Source organism: Eubalaena glacialis, chromosome 7 (assembly GCF_028564815.1).
Source record: "Eubalaena glacialis isolate mEubGla1 chromosome 7, mEubGla1.1.hap2.+ XY, whole genome shotgun sequence".
NCBI lineage: Eukaryota > Metazoa > Chordata > Mammalia > Artiodactyla > Balaenidae > Eubalaena > Eubalaena glacialis.
In genome coordinates, this window is record NC_083722.1 from 110,875,940 (window position 1) to 110,898,218 (window position 22,279).

Genomic DNA, 22,279 nt, shown 5'->3' on the forward strand with positions numbered 1-22,279 from the left:
AAGATGAGCCCAGAGACCCACACCAAGACACATTATAATTAAAAGGTCAAAAGTTAAAGACAAAGAGAGAAGCTTAAAAGCAGCAAGAGAAAAACAACTTGTTACACACAAGGTAACTCCCATAAGGCTATCAGCAGATTTTTAAGCGGACACTTTGTAGGCCAGAAGGGAGTGGCACTATATATTCAAAGTGCCAAGAGAAAAAGTCTTCCAACAAAGAATACTCTACCTGGCAAAGTTATCATTCAGAATTGAAGGAGAGATAAAAGAGTTTTCCAGATAAGAAAAACTAACAGGGTTCATCACCACTAAACTGGCCTTACAAAAATGTTAAAGGGACTTCTTTCAGTTGAAAAGAAAGGATGCTAATTGCTAACAGAAAACACGAGACTGATCAAGATGGCAGAGTAGTAGGACACAAAGCTCGCTCTCTCGCACATCTACAACAAAAATACATCTACATGTGGAACGATTCTCACAGAATATCTACTGAACACTGGCAGAAGGCTTCAGACTGCTGTAAGGGCAAGAAAATCTCCATGTTAACCAGGTAGGAAAAAAGAAAAAAAAAGAAGTGAGAAAGATATCCAGATGGGACCTGCACCCCTGGGAGAGGGCTGTGAAAGAGGAAAGGTTCATGCACCCTGGGAAGCCCCCTCACTGGCAGGGAGATCTGCCAGGACAGAAGGGGAGCTTCAGAGCCTCTGAGAAGAATGCAGCAGTCAGTTTGTGGCAGCCAGAGCAGAGGGAGAACTGCACAGATGGTCAGTACCGCAGACCTGCACTCCCCAGCCTGACACGCACATCCCCAGTGCTGGCAGGGGCTGGGTGCTGGAACGACTTGGGCTCCAGAGATCAGAACGAGGGAGAGGACTGGGGTTGGCTGTGTAGAGACAGACTGGGGGGCGGGGGGAGGAATCCAGTGCCACCACAGCTGGGGGTATAAGCGGAGGAAGCCTGAGACGCCTCAGAGGCCAGTCAGCATTGTTTGGGTGGTGTAGGAGGGGATAGGTGGGACCTAGACTATAGCCTTTTTTCCCTGTATGTGTGCTCCCAGAGGGCAAGACACAGCCTGCCCAGGCTCCAGGGGCAGTTGCAGACCTCCACCGCCACCCACCCTGATGCCAGGAGTGGTTGCAAGCCCCCACTAAAACCCTCCCAGACCCTAGGAGTGGTTGAGGGACTGCACCAACTCCTGCCCAGAACCCAGGAGTTGTTGTGAGCCTCCACCAACTCCCTCCAGGACAAGACTGGTCGTGGGCCACTGACACACCTGCCCAGGCACCAGGAGTGGTCGAAAGCCCCAGCCACCTCCTTCCTGGACAATGCAAACACAACCATACAAAATCTATGGGACACAGCAAAAGCAGTTCTTAGAGGAAAGTTCATAGCAATACAGGCCTTCATCAAAAACAAGAAAAATCTCAAATGAACAACCTAACCTACCACCTAAAAGAATTAGACAAAGAAGAACAAACAAAACCTAAAGTCAGCAGAAGGAAGGAAATAATAAAGATCAGGGAGGAAATAAAGTAGAGTTTTTTTTTAAAATAGAAAAAAAAAATCAACAAAACCAAAAGCTGGTTCTTTGAAAGGGTAAACAAAATTGACAAAATTGACAAACCTCTAGCCAGGCTCACCAAGACGAGAGAGAATCCAAATAAACAAAATAAGAAATGAAAAAGGAAAAATCTCAACTGATACCACAGAAATACAAAAAACCATGAGAGAATACTAGGAACAATTATATGCCAACAAATTTGACAACCTAGAAGAAATGGAATTGTCTAGAAACATACAGCCCACCAAAATTTAATCAAAAAGAAATAGATAATTTCTACAGACCAATCACTAGAAGTGAAATCAAATCTGTAATAAAAAACTTCCTACAAACAAAAGTCCAGGATCAGATGGCCTCACAGGCGAATTCTACCAAGCATACAAAGAAGAACTTATACTGATTCTTCTCAAACACTTCCAAAAGACTGAAGAGGAGGGAACACTCCCAAAGACATTCTGTGAAGCCACAATCACCCTGATACCAAAACCAGACAAAGATACCACCAAAAAAAAGAAAATTACAGGCCAATATCTTTGATGAATATAGATGCAAAAATTCTCAACAAAATATTAGCAAACCAAATCTAACAACACGTAAAAAAGATCATACGCCATGACCAAGCAGGATTCAACCCAAGTTCACAAGGATGGTTCAGTATACACAAATCAATCAATCTGATACACCACCACAACAAAAGAAAAGACAAAAAATACCTTGACACAAACACCACATAAACAAAAGACAAAAACCACATGATAATCTCAACAGATGCAGAAAAAGCATTTGACAAAATTCAACATCCATTCACGATAAAAACTCTTACCACAGGGGGTATAGAGGGAACATATCTCAAAATAGTAAAAGCTATTTATGACAAACCCACAGTCAATATAATGCTCAATAGTAAAAAGTTGAAAGCCTTCCCACTAAAATCTGGAACAAGACAAGGATGCCCACTCTCACCACTTCTCTTCAACATAGTATTGGAAGTCCTAGCCACAGCAATCAGACAAGAAAAAGAAATAAAAGGTATCCAAATTGGAAGGGAAGAGGTAAAACTGTCATTATATGCAGATGATATGATACTATATATAGAAAACCCTGAAGACTCCACACAAAAACTACTAGAACTGATAAATGAATTCAACAAGGTAGCAGGATACAAGATTAACATACAGAAATTGGTGGCATTTCTTTACACCAACAGTGAAATATCAGAAAGGGAATGCAAAAAAAAAACCTTTTAAAATTGCAACCCCCAAAATAAAATACTTAGAAATAAACCTCACCAAGGAGGTGAAAGACTTATACGCTGAGAACTATAAAACATTAATAAAGGAAAGTGAAGAGGAGTCAAAGAAATGGAAAGATATCCCATGCTCTTGGATTTGAATAATTAATATTATTAAAATGACCATACTACCCAAAGCAATCTACAGATTTAATGTGATCCCTATCAAATTACTCATGACATTTTTCACAGAAGTAGAATAATCCAAAAATTTATATGGACCCATAGAAGACCCAGAATTGCCAGAGCAATCCTGAGGGGAGAAAAAAAAAAAAAAAAAGCAGGAGGCATAACTCTCCCAGACTTCAGACAATACTACAAAGCTACAGTAATCAAAACAACATGGTACTGGCACAAAAACAGACATATGGATCAATGGAACAGAACAGACAGCCCAGAAATAAACCCACACACCTATGGTCAATTAATCTTAAACAAAGGAGGCGAGAATATACAACAGGAGGGACTTCCCTGGTGGTGCAGTGGTTAAGAACCCGCCTGCCAATGCAGGGGACATGGGTTTGAGCCCTGGTCCGGGAAGATCCCACATGCCACGGAGCAACTAAGCCCGTGCGCCACAACTACTGAGCCTGTGCTCTAGAGCCCGCAAGCCACAACTACTGAAGCCCGCGCGCCTAGAGCCCGTGCTCTACAACAAGAGAAGCCGCCAAAATGAGAAGCCCGCGCACCGCAACTTAGAGTAGCCCCTGCTCACAGCAACTAGAGAAAGCCCACGCTCAGCAAAGAAGACCCAATGCAGCCAAAGATTAATTAATTAATTAATTAATTAATTATTTTAAAAAATAGAATATACAACGGGAAAAAGACAGTCTCTTCAGCAAGGGGTGTTGGGAAAGTTGGACAGCTGCATGTAAATCAATGAAGTTAGAACACACCCTCTCACCACACACCAAAATAAACTCAAAGTGGCTTAAAAACTTCAACATAAGTCATGACATCATAAAACTCCTAGAAGAGATCATAAGCAAAACATTCTCTGACATAAATCGTACCAATGTTTTCTTAGGTCAATCTCCCAAGGCAAAAGAAATAAAAACAAAAATAAACAAATGGGACCTAATCAAACTTACACGCTTCTGCAGAGAAAAGGAAACCATAAACAAAATGAAAAGACAACCTACAGAATGGGAGAAAATATTTGCAAACGATGCGACTGACAGCGCTTAATTTCCAAAACATACAAACAGCTTATACAACTCAACAACAACAAAACAAACAACCCAATCAAAAAATGGGCAGAAGACCTAAAGAGACATTTCTCCAAAGAAGACATACAGATGGCCAATAGGCACATGAAAAGATGCTCAACATCACTAATTATTAGAGAAATGCAAATCAAAACTGCAATGAGGTACCATCTCACGCCAGTCTGAATGGCCATCATTAAAAAGTCTACAAATAATAAATGCTGGAGAGGGTGTGGAGAAAAGGGAACCCTCTTGCACTGTTGGTAGGAACGTAAGTTGGTACAGCCACTATGGAAAATAGTACGAAGGTTCCTCAGAAAACTAAAAATAGAGCTACCAGATGATCCTGCAATCCTACTCCTGGGCATATATCCAGACAAGACTATAATCCAAAAAGATACATGCACCCCTATGTTCATAGCAGCACTATTCACAATACCCAATACATGGAAACAACCTAAATGTCTATCAACAGATGAATGGATAAAGAAGATATGGTACATATATACAATGGGATACTATTCAGCCATTAAAAAAACGAAATAATGCCATTTGCAGCAACATGGATGGACGTAGAGATTATCATAAAAAGTGAAATAAGTCAGAAAGAGAAAGATAGGGACTTTCCTGGTGGTCCAGTGGCTAAGACTGTGTGCTCCCAATGGAGGGGGCCCGGGTTCGATCCCTGGTCAGGGAACTAGATCCCACATGCCGCAACTAAAGATCCCACATGCCACAACTAAAAGATCCCAATGCCACGACTGAAGATCCCACATGCCACAACTGAAGATCCCGCATGCCGCAACTAAGACCCAGCGTAGCCAAATAAATAATTTTTTTTTAAAAAAAGAAATAGACAAATACCATATGATATCACTTATACATGGAATCTAAAATATACCACAAACGAACTTATCTACAAAACAGAAACAGACTCATGGACATAGAAAACAGACTTGTGGTTGCCAAGGGGGAGGGAGATGGGAGAGGGATGAGTGGGAGGTTGGGGTTAGCAGATGTAAGCTATTATATATAGAATAGATACACAACAAGGTTCTACTGTATAGCACAGGGAACTATATTCAGTATCCTATGATAAACCGTAATGGAAAAGAATATTAAAAAAAAGAATGTGTGGGGACTTCCCTGGTGCCGCAGTGGTTAAGACTCTGCCTGCCAATGCAGGGGACGTGGTTCAAGCCCTGGTCTGGGAAGATCCCACATACTGCGGAGCAACTAAGCCCGTGCGCCACAACTACTGAGCCTGCGCTCCAGAGCCCACGAGCCACAACTACTAAGCCCTCATGCCACAGCTACTGAAGCCTGCGTGCCTAGAGCCTGTGCTCCACAACAAGAGAAGCCACCGCGATGAGAAGCCCCCGCACAGCAACAAAGACCCAAGGCAGCCAAAAATAAATAAATAAATAAACTTAAAAAAAAAGGAAAGAAACGAAGGTGCTTAAAAATAAAGTGTGTATATATATATATATATATATATATATGTATGTATGTATAACTGAATCACTTTGCTGTACAGCAGAAATTAACACAACATTGTAAATCAACTATACTTCAATAAAAAAATAATTTTAAAGTCAATAAAATCACAGAAAAGGAAAAATAAATAAATAAATGGGCAGAAGATCTGAATAGACATTTTACCAAAGATGACAAACAGATGGCCAACAGGTACAGGAAAAGATGCTCAACATCACTAATCATCAGGGAAATGCAAATTGAAACAAAAGTGGAATATTACCTCATACCTGTTGAGAATGGTTATTATAAAAAAGACAAGAAATAATAATTTTGGTGAGGATGTGGAGTACAGGAAACCCTCAAGCACTGTTGGTAAGGATGTATTAATAAATTGGTACAGCTACTATGGAAAACACTTTGGAGGTTCCTCAAAAAGTTAAAAATAAGAATTGCCATATGATCCAGCAGTTCCACTTCTGGGTATTCATCCTAAGGAAACAAAAACACTAATTCGAACAGATATCTGCATCACCGTGTTCAATGCAGCATTATTTACAATAGCCAAGAGACAGAAACAACCTAAGTGTCTGCTGATGGATTAATAAAAAAAACAAAAGAAAATGTGTTCATTTACACAATGAAACATTATTCCATCATAAAAAAAGAGAATCTTGACAGTAGGGACAACATGGATGCATCCCCAGGGCATCATACGGAGTGAAATAAGTCAGAGAAAGACAAATACCATATGATCTCACTTACACGTGGAATGTAAAAAAAACAGAAGCAAAATAGTAAAAACCCAAGCTCACAGATACAGAGAGCAAACTGGTGGCTGCCCACCCAGAGGCAGGGTGTGTGGAGTGAGCAAAATGGATGAAGGGGGTCAAGAGGTTACAAAGACATTTAGTTACGTACAGCAGTGTGACTATAGTTAGTAATATTGTACTGCGTATCTGAAAGTTACTAAGGGAGTAGGCGTTAAACATTCTCATTGCAAAAAATTCTGTAACTTGTATGATGATGGATGTTAACTAGATTTATTGTGGTGATCATTTCACAACATATACAAATATCGAATCATGAAGCTGTATACCCAAAGCTAACATACTGTTACATGCAAAGTATACCTCAATTTTTTTAAAAAAGGGAAAAACTCAATCTAAACCTTGTACTTTATACAAAAATTAACTCAAAACGAATCATAAACTTAAAAGTAAACCATAAAGCCATGAGTCTTTTAGAAGAAAACAGAGAAAAAATACTCAAGACCTAAGGCTTTGTGAAGAATTCCTAAACATGTCTCCAAAAGCATAGTGTACAAAAGAAAAAATAATCAATAAATTGGACTCTATCAAAATTCAAAACTTTTTCTTTGGAAAAGATATATTTAAGATGATGAAAGAATCACTACACAGAGTAGCTCCCCCTAGCCTTGGTGTCCAGAGTTTTTACTGGGGCTCCATTAATGACTGATTGATTGATTGATGGCCCACATAGCAATCTCAGTCTCCATGTCAGGAGGGGCCGTGTCTTGATGTGCTGATGGCCAAGAGCACAGCAGGGGGCGGCGGGCAGGGGGAGGCTACCTCGTGGCTGGTTATCTGCCCAGGAGAACTGAAAACATGCATCCACACAAAAACGTGTCCATGACACTGCACGACCCAAAGCCCCTGCCCTAAGTCACGCTGTTGGTCTTTCCGGCCCCACCAACCTCCATCCTGTGACTCTCTGGTGAGGCTTCAGCCTAAGATCCAGTGTGGTCAGCCCCCAACCTAACCAAAGATACTCCTATCAGGCATGACACAGCTCACCTCCGAGAAGCCAAGGGCAAAAGCCAGACCTCTCTTGGGCAAGGCCAAGTTCTTTCCTACACACTATGAAGTTCACTCTTTTGAAGTGTACGATTCCTGCCATTTGAGGAGAGCATCCTAGGAACTTGTCGGCAAACCCCAGGGGTTTTTGCAGAATGCACTCACCATTCTGTCTCTAGAATCGATTGTTGCTCTGACCTACAGATCCCAGACTTGAGCTGCAACACGTCCCAGCTCTAGCCAGCCCCGCGTGCTTCAGACCAGCCCCCACAGTCCTAACTGGCAAGAGCCAGTTCCTTAATATTCATCCTGTTGCTGTTTGTCCCAGATTCGGCGGTTTCTGTACACGGACAGACTCCTTGGTTTGTTGAAAGTCAAGGGGAGATTCTGACAGCAGCCGAGGGCCTCTGTTCAGTCCTCAGTGGGCTTTTCCTCCAGGTGCTGGGCTTGTCCCTGTACTTAACGCCACTCAATGTACAAAGGTATATAGAGTTATAGCACCCCTAGATTTTCTCTAATTGTTTAATATATTGTGCAGTGTTTAATACATTGCACCCTTAAAGCTGTCCACCTTTATTTCAAAAATCTAAACACAGGGCCAGCATATACTTAAGTTCAGTATTTGATGGTGACATTTAAATTTGAATAAAATAGTATACCCCCCCCCAAAATAAGTGTACAATCCAGCGGTTTTAGTATACTCCCCATGTTGTACAACCACAAACACTGTCTAATCCTAGAACATTTTCATCACTGCCCACTTCTCCTGAATCCCTCCTCTCAGACCTTGGAAACCACTGCTCTATCTCTACGGACTTGACTATTCTAGACATTTCATATGAATGGAATCATATAATAGGTAGCCTTTTATGTCTGGCTCCTTTTATTAGCATAATATTTTTACTTATTTATTTTTGGCTGTGGTGGGTCTTCATTGCTGCACACGGGCTTTCTCTAGTTGCAGCGAGCGGGGGCTACTCTTCGTTGCGGTGCGCGGGCTTCTCATTGCGGTGGCTTCTCTTGTTGCGGAGCACGGGCTCTAGGCACACGGGCTTCAGTAGTTGTGGCGCGTGGGCTAAGTTGCTCTGCGGCATGTGGGATCTTCCTGGACCAGGGATTGAACCTGCGTCCCATGCACTGACAGGCGGATTCTTAACCACTGTGCCACCAGGGAAGTCCCTATTAGCATAATTTTTAATTCAGGCATAGTTGATTACAATATTAGTTTTAGGTGTACAACATAGTGATTCAAAATTTTTATAGATTATGCTCCATTTATAGTTACTACAAAATATTGTACTGTGCTGTACAATAGATCCTTGTAGCTTATTTATTTTATATGCAATAGTCTGTACCTCTTCCTCCCCTGCCCCTATCTTGCCCCTCCTCCCTTCCCTCTCCCCACTGGTAACCACTAGTTTGTCCTCCCTGTGAGTCTGTTTCTTTTTTGTTGTATTCACTAGTTTATTTTTTAGATTCCACATGTAGGTGATAACATACAGTGTTTGTCTTTCTCTGTCTGACTTATTTCACTTAGCACAATGCCCTCCAGGTCACTTAGCATAATGAGGTTTTGTTTGTTTGTTTTGGTTGAGCCAGGTCTTAGTTGCGGCAGGCATGCTCCTTAGTTGCAGCTCGCAGGCTCCTTAGTTGTGGCTCGCGGGCTCCTTAGTTGCGGCAGGCGGGCTCCTTAGTTGCAGCTCACCGGCTCCTTAGCTGTGGTATGCGAACTCTTAGTTGCGGCATGCATGAGGGATCTAGTTCCTGGACCACGGATCAAACTCGGGCCCCCTGCGTTGGGAGCGCGAGTCTTACCCACTGCGCCACCAGGGAAGTCCCCTAGCATAATGTTTTTAAGGTTCATCTGTGTTGAAGTATCTGTATCAATACTTCATTCCTTTTTGACGGCTGAATATTATTCCATGGTATGGATGTTTTGTTCATCAGCTGATGGACATTTGAGTTGTTTCACTTTCTGATTATTATAAATAATGGTGCTATGAACATCCATGTGCACGTTTTTGTGTGTATGCATGCTTTCAGTTCTCCTGGGAGGATAACCAGCCAGGAGGCAGCCTCCCCGCCTCCCCCGCCCCCATGCTCTTGGCCATCAGCACATCAAGACAGGCCCCCTCCTGGGTGGACAGAGTCAACACCTGGACTCCCTGCTGTGGTCAGCATCTGGGTCATGGGGCATCTGAGCTCTGAGAACAGACAGGGGGGCCTCCAGACTAGAGAAGGAAGGCCCTATTGATCCAAACTAGGACAGCTGCAAATCATGAAAGAAAAAGAGAGGTATCCCGTCACCAAAACTAAAGAACGGAAGGACCACGAAGGGCCACCGGCTGCAGCCCAGAAGGGGACGCTTCCGTTGCCTCTGCAACACCTCCAGGGGGCGGCCATCGGGGACGCCTGGGCCTCCAGGGAAGGGGACTTCTGCAGCGTACGCAGCCCTCCGGCCTCACAATAACCCGCCCTGTCTCCCTTGGGACGAGCTGACGTCTGTGTCCCTGGGGTCTCCCGCTCAGGGCCGTGCAGGACACTCTGCCCCCCGCCGGCCGGGGGGCGCCTCGGGAGGCTGAAGGCAGCACCCAGTTTCCTGAACCAGCCTCCCTTCCATATACCCCTGAAGTCTTCGCTTCAACCAAAGGCAAGCGGTTCTCCCAGTTGCTGAGCTCTGCGAAGTGCCTTATGAAAACCCCGAGAGGCACCGAATCAACAGGTGCCTCCCACAGTCGGCGACACGGAACCTGAGCTTGGCCACCCCTCCCCACCCAGAAACGCGGCGACCTACCTACCGGCTCTGGTGGCTCTCCCACAGCCGCCTCAGGCCCCGGTCGGCCAAGCCCTCCAGGATGAGGAGGCGGCCCCGCCCGTCCAGCAGGTGGAAGCCGGTGAGCACGTCCAGGTCCGGCCGCTCCTGGATCTTCGCCCGCATCTTCACGGCGGACAGGATCTGCGGGATGTCCTCCACGGGGCAGGAGTCCAGGCCCAGGGCCCCGGCGTTGATCACGGTGACGTCCTGCAGGAGGCCGTGCAGGAGTGAAAGGTTACTGGAGGCGAACACGAAGATGACGCGGCCAAACCGGGAGGCCGTGGGGTCGGCGTGCAGGGCCTCGGTCCCGGCCCGCAGCGGCACCGCCACGCCCACCCGCAGCTTCAGCACGCAGCCGGCTTCCAGGTAGCCGCCCGGGGGCATCGGGCCGTGCCGCAGGCCGTCTCCGGGCACCCGGAACCCCACCACCTTCCTGCTCCTGCCGTCATGGCCGAGGCGCGTGGCCTTGGGCTCGCAGCTGTGGACGGAGACGACCAGGTTCAAGTACTTGTGGCCAAGGAGGAGGTCGGCAAAGCTGACCTGGGCAACCCCGTAAGGGTCCCACATCTTATCCTGGGTTTCAAAGGGGTTGTTCTCCGTGTCTCTGGGGGAAATTAGGGCCTGGAGGTTGAGGTACGAATCCAGTGGGTCCTCCCCAAACAGGACGGGCTTGCGGGAATACCCCTCTGACTTGCGGTCTCGGTCATGAACTTCCACCACCATGGGGGGGCCCTCCAGGTATTCCCTCAGGTCGCTGGGGTGCATGGCCCCCAGGAAGATGACGTTGACGTCCTGGAAGTAGACGTGGGTCCCATGGGGCTGGCCCTCAGTCCTGTGCACCGGGGTCCTGTGGAACTGGTACCTGCAGTACACGGGCGTGCACAGCCGCTGCGAGAGAGCAGGGGCGGCGGTCACGGGTGCAGCCGCGGCGCCCCCTGCCGGCCCGCCTCCCCTCCAGGTGGCCCCCACCCAGGGGCTCAAATCCCGGCCCCAGGCTCACCCCCGGCAGCCCCTGCAGCCCCTGCGGCCCGTGGTTCCTCATTCACAAACCCCAAGGACAGAGCCCACTCTGCAAGGCCACCGCGAGGCCCGAGAGCCACGTGTACAGCGCCGAGCTGGCGGCTGAAGCAACTACTTCCCCAAGATGGCCAGTGCCACGAGGACAGGCCCTGTGCTTTCTTCCCGTCCCATGGCCGGGCACAGAAAGTGCGGAGAGGAGTGGCTTTTAGAACAGAGAATTCGTGTTTCCCAGACACGCATCTGGAGGGCTGGCACGGCTCATCTTTAGCATATAAAGTGACCAAGCAGAACTTGGGTCTGGGTTTAAGAGGACTCACAGGCTGAGCTGGAGGCGGGGGGCAGGGCTGTGTCGGGACAGAAACAGGGAACCTGGCGCATGCTACGACTTTATCATCAGAAGCTCACCGTTACACAAGTGTGTGGTCCGAATGCATACTCCAAGGGTACTATTTATTTTACTATTTCTTTTACCATTGATGCTGAAATTTTATTTTAGAATAATCCTGGGTTGGTAGGGCTCCCAGGTACCTGGCAGAAATAATTAAGAAAACCTTCTGGAGAAATCCACTTCCAACCTAGGCCTCAAAGAATTCCCACAGAGAAAGTTCCATCGAACATGGGATCATAGTAAAAATCACAAAACTCCTAAGGGAAAAAGGTACCACTAGCAAAACCAGATGTACAAAGGCACAGGTATTAGAATGATCAGGTACGTAAAATAAATCTATTTGTTCAGTTTTTAAAAAGTAAAAGTATATCATCAAGGTCAAAACTATCGTAATTCTATTTACTAGCAATGAAAATTCTCAAACTGAAAATTTTAAAATATCACCTACAACAGCATCAAAACATAAAATGCTTAGGAAGAAATGAAAGATGTGTAAGACCTGTACACTGAAAACTACAAAACATTGCAGAGAGAAATTAAAGAAAATCTAAATGAAGAAATATACCATTTTTATGGTTAGGAAAATGCAATTAATTCTAGAGGAATCATAGACATAAACAGAAAAGCTAAAATCATACCCCTTCTAGAAGAAAACACAGGGTAGTATTTTCATAAACTTGGGGTGGAAAAAAGATTTATTTGATATGACACAAAAAGCACTAATCATAACAGAAAGAGTTGATAAGATGGACTTCATCAAAGACACTATTAAGAAAATTAAAGTCAAGCTCCAGATGGGCAGAAAATACGTACAATGAATATATATCTGACAAAGGACTTGTATCCACTATATATTAATAAAAAGAGTATCTATAAATCAATAATCAAAAACAAAAATAAAAGAGGAGCTTTCAAATCTGGTTAAATGGAATAAGCACACCCACCCTGCACCTCCCACTGAATACAACAGAAAGCATGCTTCAACTAAGAGTCCGCATGCCGCAACTAAGAAGCCCGCATGCCACAACGAAGGTCCCGTGTGCCGCAACTAAGATCCGGCGCAGCCTAAATAAATAAATAAATATTAAAGAAAAAAAAACCCTAGAGAGATGCACGGAGCAGCTTCTGAAAAGTAAAAGACAGTGGGCAGACTGGAGAAACAGGCCAAACCCAGTGAGTTTCCTGGGTTTTATTCTCTTCCTGCATGTCCCAGACTAGACGCAAAGGAAGCCTGAATCCCAGAATTATGCACCAGGCATGGAGAGACAGAGCTCCCTTTCTGTTCCAAGGAATGGGGTGGGGGAACCCTATGAGACAGAGAGAGTGGAAGGAAATCCCCTATTGCTTTTCTCTCCTGGACCTGCCCTCCGGCAAGTTTAAGTTCCCAACCTGTAATCTGTTTGCAGTGGCAGCAGCTGGGCAGGCAACTGAAAATCTGAGTGAGGGGAATCCTCTTTGAACAGATGAACTGTGATACAAACAGTGTATCAAAATGTCCAGTTCCTTGGCTCTCATGCTTGACTGATGGTCACCGAGCTCCTGTTTGTACCAGGCCCCGGGCTGGGCGCCAGGGACGCTGACACCATGGTCCCTTGTGTGGGCGACTTCAGCCCACTGGGGACATGAACTAAACATCAGGTCATGCGGTTTAAGTGGCAGACTGAACACATACATCTGGTTACACCCCTCACCGAACTCCCCTAAAACCACAGGGAATTTTTTTTTAAGATGTAAACATACAAGGACAAGGAGAAGAGAAGAGAAGCCAGCATGAGCGCTGGGAGGGTGACAAGCAAGTGGTGCAGACACAGCACAGGTGAGGAGGCCAAATCCCAAGCACGTGATGGAGAAGCTGAGAACCAGCCACATTCTCTGCAAAATCCTCGAAAGACTTGGGAACTGGCAGGACCCAGCATGTCTGGATCTGGGGGTCACAGGGAAGAGCCCAGCAAGGGAACCGTTGTGAGTCCCCTGAGAAGCCATCTGGCCCAAGTGCCCTCCCCTCCCCTACTGCTTGGCGGGAGGCTGCTAGTTTGTTGTGCAGGCAAATGAATACAGGGTCCTGAGAGCTTCAAAACACTGATGAGAGAGAAAAGAGGAGACCTAAACTAATGGAGAGGCACACTGAATTCAGGGGTTGGAAGGCTCAACACAGTAAGACGTCAGTTCTCCCCAGACTGATCTATGGATTTAATGCAAAGCCAGGCAAAATCCTAGCACAAGTTTTTGTAGATAGAGACAAGCTGATTCTAAAATTTATATGAAAGGGCAAAGAAACTGGAAGAGCTAACACAATTTTGAAAAAGAAGAATAAAGAATCCAGAAATAGACCTCTACCAGTACGGCAAACTGATTTTTGTCAGAAATGCAAAAGAAATTCAATGAAAAAAAAAAAAAGTCTTTTCCACAAATGGTGCTGGAACAATTAGTCATGTGTATGCAAAAAAAAAAAAATGAACATTAACTTAAACCTTATACATAAATTAACTCAAAACTGATTATAGATCCAAATGTAAAACTATAAACATATAGAAGAAAACCCCTGTCACCAGGGGTTAGGCGAAGAGTTCTTAGATGTGACACAAAAACACAATCCATAGAAGACAAAAATGTATAATTTAGACTTCATCAAAATTAAAATAAGAGAATAAAAAGGCAGACTACAGACTGGGAGAAAATATCTGCAAAGAATATATCCAAAAGAGGACTTGTATCCAGAATAGATTCAAAAACTCTCAACTCAACAACAGGAAAACTAAGTACTCAGTTGAGAACTTCTCTGGTGGCGCAGTGGTTATGAATCCGCCTGCCAATGAAGGGGACACGGGTTCGGGCCCTGGTCCGGGAAGATCCTACATGCCGCGGAGCAACTAAGCCCGTGAGCCACAACTACTGAGCCTGCGCTCTGGAACCCGTGAGCCACAGCTACTGAAGCCTATGCTCCGCAACAAGAGAAGCCACCGCAATGAGAAGCCCACGCACTGCAACGAAGAGTAGTCCCCACTCGCCCCAACTAGAGAAAGCCCGTGCACAGCAACGAAAACCCAATGCAGCCAAAAATAAATAAATTTATTAAAAAAAAAAAAACTCAGTTGAAATGTGGGCAAAAACTTGAATGGACACTTCACCAAAGGGGCCATAAAGTGGCAGATAAGCAGATTAAGAGACGCGCCACATCACTCTACATGAGGGAAATGCATGGTAAACCCCGATGAGATAACACTGCATACTCATTAGAGTGGCCAAAATTAAAAATAAAACACTGACAATACCAAGTTCTGGGGAGGATAAGGAGCAGCTAGAACCCTCGGCACACCACTGGTGAGAAGGCAGCCATACCCTCTCCAGAGAGCCCGGGAAGCCCACTTGTGGGCATTTATCCTAAAGAACTGAAGGTTTACGTTCACACAAAAGCACGTACACAGATGTTTTAGCAGCTGTATTCGTAACTGCCCCAAACCAGAAACAACCTAAACATCATCCATGGGTTAACGGACAGACAGACTGCGGTTACATCCAGCTGCAGGATACGACTCAGCAGCAAAAAGGGATGAATTCTAGCTCACAGGAATCTCGCCGGCATCGTGCTGAGTGAAGGAGCCTGTACGTGTTGTTCCCTGCTGGAGCAGAGGTTGTTAGTGTGGATGTTACACAACATATAACCCCATCTGTACGACAATCTTCAAAAGTTAAAACTATCACGACGAACACATCTGCGGTTGCCGGGAGTGCGGGTGGGGAAGATGCGGTCATAAAGGGCTAGTACAGAAGAGTTTGGGGGCTGCGGTCATAGAGGTGTTCTGTATCCTCACTGTGGTGGTGACAACGCTGATCCACACATGAATTGAAATTTACAGAACTGTACACCAAGAGAAAATCGTCGATTCTGTAGGATATTTTTACTTTTCTGCTTGCTATTTTAAAAATTAAAAAACCAGAGGGTCTCTGGAATGAGGGACAGCTGATGGCATTCAGCTCCTATCCAAACCAGATGTATTAGGTGACCAAATGCTCACGGACCATCCAATGCAGACCCCACGTCCTTTTCATCCCTTGGCTACCAGACCCTTACCCTCCAGGCGGGCAACTGGGAGAGACCTCCAGAGACCGACCTTGAGGTCTCCCCACCACCAGCCCACCCAGGCCACTGCAGCATGAGGCTCAGAACCCACAAGCCAGCTCGGCATCCAAGGCTGCTTTTGAGGCCCCCACTCTTACCTATGAGCAGCGAACCAGGGGATTAAGACAGATATGATGATGGAGACCAAACAAACAGAAAAACCAACTTGAGGAAACAAGGACTGTACAAACAGGGACGGCGACCCGCGAAGCAGGAAAACACTGCTGAGTCTGCGGCCCCTGGGCCACCCCCAGATCCATGATTCTCTAGGAGGACCTCAGGACTCGGCTGTGGTCGGACCCACAGCTGGGCTTCACAAAGGCCAGAGGACACCAGGCAAAGCCTGCAAAGGGAAAAGGGCTGCGAGGCAAAGCAGGGGGACAGGCGCCATCTCCCCATGGCCTCCTCCTGTGTGTCCCAGGATGCACTAAGCTGCTGCACAACTGACTGTGACAACTCAGGTGACGTACTGTCCACCAGGGAGCTCACTGGAGACCTAGCACCCAGGGTTTTGATTGGGGCTGGGTACTAGGCTCCCCCAGCCTGTGTCCCAATATGCCAGGCACCCTGGAGGAAAGCATGGTCAGCACTGTTGGCAGAAACAGTCAGGCCCAGGAACCACTCTCATCAGAGAACGATTCAAGTTCCTAGACACCTGCCAAGGGCCAGCTTTTCAAGCAGAACTTTTTATAGATAGTCATCTTGGCAATCTAGATTCAATACAATCCCTATTAAATTACCAATGGCATTTTTCACAGAACTAGAACAAAAAATTTTAAAATTGGTATCGAAACACAAAACACCCCAAATAGCCAAATCAATCTTGAGAAAGAAAAACGGAGCTGGAGGAATCACACTCCCTGACTTCAGACTATACTACAAAGCTACAGTAATCAAAACAGTATGGTACTGGCACAAAAACAGAAATGTAGATCAATGGATCGGGATAGAAGGCCCAGAAATAAACCCATGCACCTATGGTCACCTAATCTGTGACAAAGGAGGCAAGGATATAAAATGGAGAAAAAACAGTCTCTTCAATAAGTGGTGCTGGAAAAACTGGATAACTACATGTAAAACAATGAAATTAGAACACTCCTTAACACCATACACAAAAATAAACTCAAAATGGATTAAAGACCTAAATGTAAGACCGGATACTATTAAACTCTTAGAGGAAAACATAGGCAGAACACTCTCTGACATAAATTGCAGCAGTATCTTTTTGGATCCACCTCCTAGAGTAATGAAAATGAAAACAAAAAATAAACAAATGGAGCCTAATTAAACTTAAAAGCTTTTGCACAGCAAAGGAAACCAAAAACAAAACAAGAAGACAACCCACAGAATGGGAGAAAATATTTGCAAACGAAAAGACCAACAAAGGATTAATCTCCAAAATATACAAACAGCTCATGCAGCTCAATATCAAAAAAACCAACAACCCAATTAAGAAATGGACAGAAGATCCAAACAGACAATTCTCTAAAGAATACATACAGGGCTTCCCTGGTGGTGCAGTGGTTGAGAATCTGCCTGCCAATGCAGGGGACACGGGTTCGAGCCCTGGTCTGGGAAGATCCCACATGCCGTGGAGCAACTAGGTCCATGAGCCACAACTACTGAGCCTGCGTGTCTGGAGCCTGTGCTCCGCAACAAGAGAGGCCGCGATAGTGAGAGGCCCGCGCACCGTGATGAAGAGTGGCCCCCGCTTGCCACAACTAGAGAAAGCCCTCACACAGAAACGAAGACCCAACACAGCCATAAATAAATAAATAAATAAATAAATAAATAAATAAATAAATATTAAAAAAAAAAAAGAATACATACAGATGGCCAAAAAGCACGTGAAAAGATGTTCAACATCTCTAATTATCAGAGAAATGCAAATCAAAAATACAATGAGGTATCACCTCACACCAGTGAGAATGGCCATCATCAAAAAAATCTGCAAACAATAAATGCTGGAGAGGGTGTGGAGAAAAGGGAACCCTCCTACACTGGTGGTGAGAATATAAATTGGTGCAGCCACTACGGAGAACAGTATGGAGGTTCCTTAAAAAACTAAAAATAAAGCTACCATATGACCCAGCAATCCCACTACTGGGCATATATCTGGAGAAAACCGTAATTCAAAAAGATACATGGGGCTTCCCCGGTGGCACAGTGGTTAAGAATCCACCTGCCAACGCAGGGGACATGGGTTCAAGCCCTGGTCCAGGAAGATCTCACATGCCGCGGAGCAACTAAGCCCGTGCGCCACAACTACTGAGCCTGTGCTCTAGAGCCCGCAAGCCACAACTACTGAGCCCACGTGCCACAGCTACTGAAGCCCATGCACCTAGAGCCCATGCTCCGCAACAAGAGACGCCACCACAATGAGAAGCCTGCGCACCGCAATGAAGAGTAGCCCCCGCTCGCCGCAACTAGAGAAAAGCCTGCGTGCAGCAACGAAGACCCAGTGCAGCCAAAAATAAATAAATAAATAAATTTATATACATTAAAAAAAAAAAGATACATGTACCCCAGTGTTCACTGCAGCTCTGTTTACAACAGCTAGGACATGGAAGAAACCTAATTGTCCATCGATGGATGGATAATTTATCCAGGAGTGGATAAAGAAGTTGTGGTACATATACACAATGGAATATTACTCAGCCATTAAACAGAATGAAATAATGCCATTTGCAGCAACATGGATGGACCTAGAAATTATCCTACTAAGTGACGTAAGTCAGACAGAGAAGGACAAATATCATACGATATTGCTTATATGTGGATAATTGTACCATTATAAAAAAATGGTACAAATGAACTTATTTACAAAACAGAAATAGAGTCACAGATGTAGAAAACAAACTTATGGTTACCAGGGGAGAGGGGGGAGGGATAAACTGGGAGATTGGGATTGATATATACACACCACTATATATAAAATAGATAAATAACAAGGAGCTACAGTATAGCACAGGGAATTCTACGTAGGAATGATCTATATAGGAAAAGAATGCAAAAAGGGTGGATATGTGTATATGTATAACTGATTCACTTTACTGTGTACCTGAAACTAACACAACATTGTAAATCAACTATACTCCAATAAAAAAAATTTTAAAACTGAAGGAAAATGATTTTTTAACCTGGAATTCTATACCCTAACTATCAATCAAGTATAAGGGTAGAATAAGGATATTTTCAGACATAGGAGATCATAAAACAAGTATCTCCCATTAACCTCTTCTCAGAAGGCTACAGGAGGATGTGCTCCAGCAAAATCAAAGAGGAAACAAAGCAAGAGCAAGACACAGAATCCAGGGACAGGGACCCACCAGGAGAGGAACAGGGGGCTCCCAAGGTAAACAGCAGCACTAAACTGGCTGGTTCAAAATCAGTGAGAACTAGGCAAGCACCGCTGCTGAAACAAGGAAGCACAGGGCTCCTCCTAAGCGGAGGGTCGCTACCTGCACCTGAAGAACCCTGTGGTGTAGCAGAGGAGACCTCACACTTGGTAACTCCTGATCCCAGGAACCTAATCTCTTTGCTGTCTGGCTGTGAGATCCTAAATGAGGAAATGGGGTTGATGATCATACTTCTCATGTAGGGCCACTGTGGGTGAGGGGCGACAGGCGATGGGCAGATGGCTGGGAAAAGCAGCTTTCAAACCAGCTGGGCTGGCTCACTCTTACCTCTAGTTCACTGAAGGACACAGACGGTGATGGAAGGCAGGAAACACACTTGACCTCTATGGTCAGGGGGTTTAAGTCCCGCTTTTGCTCTTCAGTCATGAGGGGAACTTCTGTTGTTAGGGTCAAAAAACAATCTAAGACGTTGGCCGACCTCCCACTGCCACGACTCACGACAGTTTGCCATCCTGCGGGGAGATACACGCAGCGTTAGGATGTTACTCAGGACGGCCCCCAGGCCAGCACAGAAGGGATCAGGCAACCTGAGAGCCAAAGATAAAACTACACCGAAAAGAGGAAAACTTAAAAAAATAATAATTGGGAAACACCTACAGGCAGCATGTCTGCACCACTTTTTCAACTGGGGTCCCATAGGTTCTCTAAGAGAATTTCATTTTGTGATTTAATCTTGATGATCACCTTGTGACATAAGCATTTCCTGAATCATCTATAGGCTACGATCAGGAACAATGACGCTTGGGTCCCACCCCCAGTCTCATGGGCTTGGTCTGGGCTGTAGCCTCCACACTGGGATTTTTAAAAATCTCTCCAGGTAATTCTAGAACCACCAGACTTGCGCTGCGAGTCCCATAGTTACTGGCCGTATGTGGATATTTATGTTTAAATTAATTAAAATTAAATATAATTTAAAATGCACTTCCTTCGGACTTCCCTGTTGGTCCAGTGGTTAAGACTCCACGCTTCCACTGCAGGGGGCACAGGTTCAATCCCTGGTCGGGGAACTAAGATCCCACATGCCGCGCAGCATGGCCAATAAATAAATAAATTAATTAATTAAAAGGCACTTCCTTCATCACATGAGTCCCACGTCACACGCTCAGCAGCCATGTGTGGCTATGAGCAGACACGGAACAAGTCCTTCACTGTAGAAAGCTCTGGAGCACTTCTCCAGGCAGTTCTCTTAGACTAGAACACATTCAGGAACAAATAACACCAGTGTCTGTGTTTGGTGCCCAGCGGTGTCACTTTCACTGTTGTAATCCAGGGAGGGAAGTGTAGGTACTGACACAAGTGAACACAAGTGGTACATTCGAGCCAAATCCAGCCTGGCACACCTCCTGCCGTGACAGTTGTGCAACAGTGCAACTGCAGAAAAGGGTGGGTGACTTGACCACTGCAGGGCACATGGGCAGCTGTGAGAATACTTTTCTCGCAAAAGGAGCCCATACATTTCACCAGGTGGAGAGACACTGGTGAAGGCCAAAAAAAAAAAAAAAGCAAAGCTCCAGATTTGCAAGCAGATTTTTCAAACCCTAAATCCGACTGTTAGGCATCATGTGACCTACAACAAGGTAGAGGCTCTTTGAGGCTCGATTTCGTCATGTGCAAAATGGCCAGAGATACCACCTTTCTTAGGGTTAAGAGGATGAAGAGGGATTATGTACGGGAAGGTGTCAGGAACACTGCCCCTCTTAGCACAGGGTCCGTGCTCAAAAAGACCAATTCTGTTTCTTTCATGATGCTGGTAAATATATTTTTAGGGCACGTGAGAGCCCCATCACTCACACTCAGAAAGAGCAGTTGCTTCCAGAACAAGTCCTGGGCCCAGGTGTGCACTGTCTGCCTGGGCCGTGGGCATCTCCTGGGGACCCCCCACTTCTCCCTGTGACTCTCTTCAATAAACCAACTCATTAAGACCATAGCCAATTCTGATTTGTGTTCTAGAACTTTGCAAGCCTTTTCAGAGAAGATTGCCCAGTTTAGAAGGACTCTCTAGTGCAAACATCTACTCATATCAACATTCAGAAATCTCAGGTGATGTCAGCCATGATCCAGGGCAGGGATCTCAACCTCAGCACTACTGACACTTGAGGACTGACAATTATTCGTCATGAGGACCATCCTGTGCATCATGGGACATTCAGCAGTGTCCCACTCCCACTTGTGACACCCAAAGATGCCTCACAGAGTGCCAAGTGTCCCCGGGGGCATAAGTGCCCAAGGTGAGAACCACTGTCCCACGTAAGGAACAAGGCAAGGGCGAGTGGCCACCACAAGGTTTGTGCACCTACAGCTGCCGGACTTGAACATGATAGGTCCAGGGATGTCAAGTGATCGTCCAAGGACTCTTGGCCAATAAGCAGCAGAACCAGTGTCAAAACCAGTCCTGCGTGGCTAAAAGTGTGGCCCCTCCTCTATGCAGTAAACAGAAGAGTTCACTCCAAACACAGAACCTTTCTAGACACTTACTGGCCAACAATATTTACCACTAAGGTATGCAAAGTCTGCAGCCTAATCTTAAATTGAAGATGGGGCTTCCCTGGCGGTGCAGTGGTTGAGAATCCGCCTGCATGCAGGAGACACGGGTTCGAGCCCTGGTCCGGGAAGATCCCACATGCCGCGGAGCAACTAAGCCCGTGCGCCACAACTACTGAGCCTGCGCTCTAGAGCCGCGAGTCACAACTACTGAACCCACGTGCCACAACTACTGAAGCCCACATGCCTAGAGCCCGTGCTCTTCAACAAGAGAAGCCACCACGATGAGAGGCCCGCGCACCGCAAAGAAGAGTAGCCCCCGCTTGCCTCAACTAGAGAAAGCCGGCGCGCAGCAACGGTGACCCAACACAGGCAAAAATAAATACAAAAAAATAATTTATTTTAAAAAAATTAAATTGAAGATGACCAAAAATAATCATTCTAACTTTGGAATAATCTTATGCTATTCTATTTTATGGCAAAAAGAAACCTACAATTGGCCTGCTGAGCCACGGCCACTTGCAGTCATGACCACGAGCCGTGGCCTCGGTGCAAGGGAGCAGGGGTCTTTCTGCCCCCCTTGCCGGAGGCCCAGGGCCCTGCACGCAGCCCACCCAGATGTCCGGGCAAAGCAGCTGCCACCTCCTCACCAGTAACCTGCCTGAGTTCTGCTGTGTGCAGGG

General features: G+C 45.6%; 1 protein-coding gene across 4 annotated transcripts in view; it reads right to left on the minus strand.

The window, feature by feature from the left end:
- Nucleotides 1-22,279, minus strand: part of CFAP92 (cilia and flagella associated protein 92 (putative)) — a 77,012-nt gene that overhangs the window by 23,982 nt on the left and 30,751 nt on the right. For all 4 annotated transcript variants that reach the window (XM_061197347.1, XM_061197346.1, XM_061197348.1 and 1 more), the window contains exons 9-10: nucleotides 19,383-19,567; nucleotides 10,152-11,056 (exon numbers count right to left, since the gene is read on the minus strand). In XM_061197347.1, coding sequence (XP_061053330.1) covers nucleotides 10,152-11,056; nucleotides 19,383-19,567 — 1,090 coding nt within the window. The remainder of the gene's footprint in view (nucleotides 1-10,151; nucleotides 11,057-19,382; nucleotides 19,568-22,279) is intronic.